General features: G+C 35.5%; 1 protein-coding gene across 1 annotated transcript; it reads right to left on the bottom strand.

The window, feature by feature from the left end:
- Positions 1 to 2,396: 2,396 nt before the first annotated feature.
- LOC127222050 (olfactory receptor 8K3) lies at positions 2,397 to 3,338 on the bottom strand. The gene has a single exon (XM_051183962.1). The coding sequence runs from the start codon at positions 3,336 to 3,338 to the stop codon at positions 2,397 to 2,399; it is 942 nt and encodes a 313-aa protein (XP_051039919.1).
- Positions 3,339 to 4,240: the final 902 nt, after the last annotated feature.

Below are 4,240 nucleotides of genomic sequence, written 5' to 3'. Positions count from 1 at the left end.
TTCCATTCCTTGGCAGTGGTTTGAACTTGTGTTTATTCCCAGCACACTCAGGAGCAAAGGCAGGTGAATCTCCTTGAGTCCGAGGCTAGCCTGATTTATAGAGTTAGTTCTGGGGCAACCAGGGCTACACTACTGCCTGGATAGATAGATTTAACTGTGAAGGGAAGACATACTTTCAATGTGGTAACATTATCAAAATTATCACATGGTCTGTTGTCTATGTGAGAGATGAAAAGATGGAGGGGAAAATGATGAATACTAGCAGTGTTTCCTTATTTCCTATGCAGTGAGAAAAGAGAGGAGGAATGAATAACTGCAAGGAACTTAAAAAACCACAGGGGAACATTATTTATATTCATGTAATTAAAGATATATATGTATGAACACATGTATTTATATACATATATGAACATCTAAAGACAAATTATACCTCTTGTTATATTTCCACAAGAGGCATGACTAACATAATCTTCAGTGCCAAATATAGAAACTTTCAAGTTATTGAATGGAGAAGACTTAGAGATGTATAAAACAGTACAGATTATTTTCGTGGTCATGGTTTCCTCCAATAAATTGAAGTTAATCCCCTATTGCTGAAGACACCACATATATTGACCTCAGGATTCAGAGGAACTAAACAAGAACTGAACTGGAAGCATCCACAGTGAGGACTGACTCTCCTACTATCTGAAAGAAAGTGCCATGCAAACTTCCAGGGGATAAAAATGGTAAAAAAATCCTCATTAGTAGCAAATCTTCTGGATCACAAAATTGACCAGCCTGGCTATATAAGCCATGGTACAATAGCAGTACTTATATTTTGGGAATAACCAATAGCTACATAGTTGCACTGGAGTAGGAGGAAATTCATATGTACAACAGTAAACTCAATCAAATATCCATGGGTAATAAGGTCATGGGCTTTAGAGGAGAACCTACTTCTATGTCTTACCTAAATTAACATGATTTCTAACTGCCTCCCTAATACTTATCTTTATCCTTGCAGATAAGTGTTGCTCTTACCCCCAACTCAAGAAGCTTCTCTTAGCAACAGATGGAAAGCAGTATAGAAATCCGAAACTGGTCAAACTACAGATAACAAATAAATGTGGGGTGGCCCTCCAAATAACTGGTACATCTGAAATATAACCACAACACCCAAAGTTTAGGGAACATTACAGAAGAGGAGGCAAAAAGATTGTAGGAGTCAAAAGACTAAGTTGTTTCATGTGTAAGTTTTGTCAAAAAATGACAGAGAAGTTGTACCCATGAAGTCTCAAGAACTTGATTGCATTAACAACCCATTGCATAATAGCAACAATAATTGACATGCCAACATATATGGAAGAAATCTTAATGGATACCAGTGTAAACACATATAAATATAAACAACAGTAAAATGATTCAGCAAGTTACACTTGTATATTTATTTGTATATATTAAAAATAATAATTAAAGGTCAAGAACCTGCTTTCTACATAATCCCTTAATGTGATGAATGAGAAAGAAATTGTAATATTAAACCAATCATACATTTCATGTTCAAATAGGATTTCATATATTACTAGGCACAGCCATTTGTGGAACTTGAACTGGAAAGATTTGTGAGGAATGGAAGCTCTCTCCCCAGGTTTTTAGTAAAATTCAGGAATCTAACTGTCTTAATATGGTTTGGGGGAGGTGAGAGGAGAGTTGCTTCCTAACACAAATTATTATATAAAGTTAAGATCACAAATATATTTCAACAAATATGCTCATCATCGTTTAATTATTTATATTTTCATTCAAGATTTGTTAATATTTCTGAATCACAACTGTATAAAGTATGAAAAAACTTTTACTCAAATTCTTCCTTCAATGGACCCCAAAAACATGATGTAAAATTTAAAACTGTGATATCATGTCAAATGTGACAAACACATACTGATCAATAGATTATGCATTTTAAATGATAATTTGTATATTTTGATATTTCAAAAAGAGTGACCAACTATTATTCAAAACAGTTAATTAAATGCAAATGTTGATACATCCAAAACAATAAAGATGGGAAATAGCATTAAAAAATATCAAATAATGTTATCCCTTTGCTTTACCTAAAATTGTTTCTCAGTAAAACAAAAATACAACTCTGGTTTCTAATTTTATGATATTGAGATCCTAAATCTATTTTTTAGTGTAGGTTATTAATTATTTTGTCATAAACTCTAAGTTTTCTCAAGGAAAATAGAGCCTTTTCATGACTATTTAATACAGTATTTGTAGCTCATATAAATTTAGCTCTTTTTAAGAGTGACAATATTTAAGTATAGACTTAATATTGTGTACTTTCTGTACCTGCTTAAAAGAGGTTCACATCTCTCCCTGATATGTAGGCTTAACAATGTATAAAACCTCTAAGAAAAGAGGTTGGAAATATGTCTCCAACTTCTGTGTAGTGCAGATTTTACATCCTTATTCCTCAAACTATATATCAAGGGATTCAACATGGGGATAACCAGTGTGTAAAAGATTGAAGATACCTTATCAATGTCAGTGGAATGACTGGACTGAGGCTGCACATACATAAATATCAAAGTGCCATAGAACACTGTCACCACTATTAGGTGGGACCCACATGTTGAGAAAGCCTTGTGCCTTCCCTCTGTAGAGTTCATCCTGAGAACTGCTGTGAGGATAAGCACATAGGACACTAAGACGACAAGGAGAGAGACAATTAAATCAAAAGCTGCAAAGATCATAACAATAAATGCAATTTCCTCTGCATGTGAACAGAGTAGCAACAGCAAGGGGATGCAGTCACAGTAGAAATGATTAATGACATTGTAACCACAGAAGGATGAAGTAAAAATATTAACTGTGATGAGAAGAGACACAAATGTGCAATAGAAATAGGGTATTACCATAAGAACCCAACATACCCTTCGTGACATGAGAACAGTATAAAGCAAAGGCTTACAGATGGCCACATAGCGGCCATAGGACATTGCAGATAGAATAAATAGCTCACTACCGATGAATACAAGAAAAAAGGCTAACTGTGTGGCACAAAGTTTAAATGATATTATATTTTGATCAACAACAAAATTTTCCAACATTTTGGGTCCCACAGCAGTAGAATATCCAATATCTGTAATAGCCAGGTGTCTGAGAAAGAAGTACATAGGGGTTTGCAGGTGATAGTCCACTGTGGTAAGAATAATAATTCCCAAATTGCCTACCATTGCGGTCATGTATATAACAAGGAAAAGGCCAAATAATGGGGCCTGCAACTCAGAGCTCTCAGTGATGCCCATTAAGATGAATTCAGTCATTACAGTGAGATTATTTCCCTTCATTCTCCTGTATCAAAAACATATGTGTTAAAGACATCATTATAGTGATTAGCTTAAAAACAATTGGTATTCAAAACATTGTTGAATCATAACTTTGTGTGTGTGTGTGTGTGTTTTAAAACACTTTAAATTTGGTTAAGAAGACATCAACAGGCCACAGCCATCCCACTCTTAGGCATATACCCAAATGATCCACATCCATGCAACAAAGGCATATATCTGATCAACTATGTTCACAGCAGTATTATTTGTAATAGCAAGAACCTGGAAACAACCTAGGTGCTCCTCAACTGAAGAATGGACAAAGGAGATGTGGAACATTTACACAATGGAATACTACTCAGCAGAATAAAACAATGGAATCTTGTAATTTTCAGGCAAATGGATGGAACTTGAAGAAACCACATTGAATGAGGTAACCCAGTCACAAAAAGAGGAACATGGTATGTACTCACTCATATATGGATTTTAGACCTGGAGAAAAGGATCACCAGCCTATAATTCACACCTCCAGAGAAACTAGGATACAAGGAGGAACCTAAGAGATACATACAAGGTCCCTCACAGAAGGAGAAAGGAACAAGATATCCTGATCATATAGGCAAATGTTGGGGGCAGTGAGTGGATAGGGAGCTTAGAGAAAGAGAAGGGGAGGGGAGCAAAGCATTTGGAACTAGGAAGATTGAGTCAGGGGAGTATTAGATGAAAGAAAAAAAAGGGAGAGAGAGAGAGAGAGATACCATAAAAGAGGGAGCCATTATAGGTTTGAAGGGAAAACTGACTCTAGAGAAATGTCTAGAGACCTCCAAGGATGACACCAACTAACAATCTGAGCAACAGTGGAAAGGCTACTTTAAATGTCCTTCCCTGATAATGAGATTGATGACTAACATATCTACCATCAT

The sequence above is a fragment of the Phodopus roborovskii genome, unplaced genomic scaffold (assembly GCF_943737965.1).
Source record: "Phodopus roborovskii unplaced genomic scaffold, PHOROB, whole genome shotgun sequence".
In the NCBI taxonomy this organism is placed as follows: Eukaryota; Metazoa; Chordata; class Mammalia; order Rodentia; family Cricetidae; genus Phodopus; species Phodopus roborovskii.
The sequence above is the reverse complement of the archived record's forward strand: the minus strand, read 5'-3'. Positions and strand labels throughout refer to the sequence as shown.

Bases quoted from the DNA above. Each gene is read 5' to 3' on its own strand.
- LOC127222050 (XM_051183962.1), bottom strand. From the start codon at position 3,338: ATGAAGGGAAATAATCTCACTGTAATGACTGAATTCATCTTAATGGGC.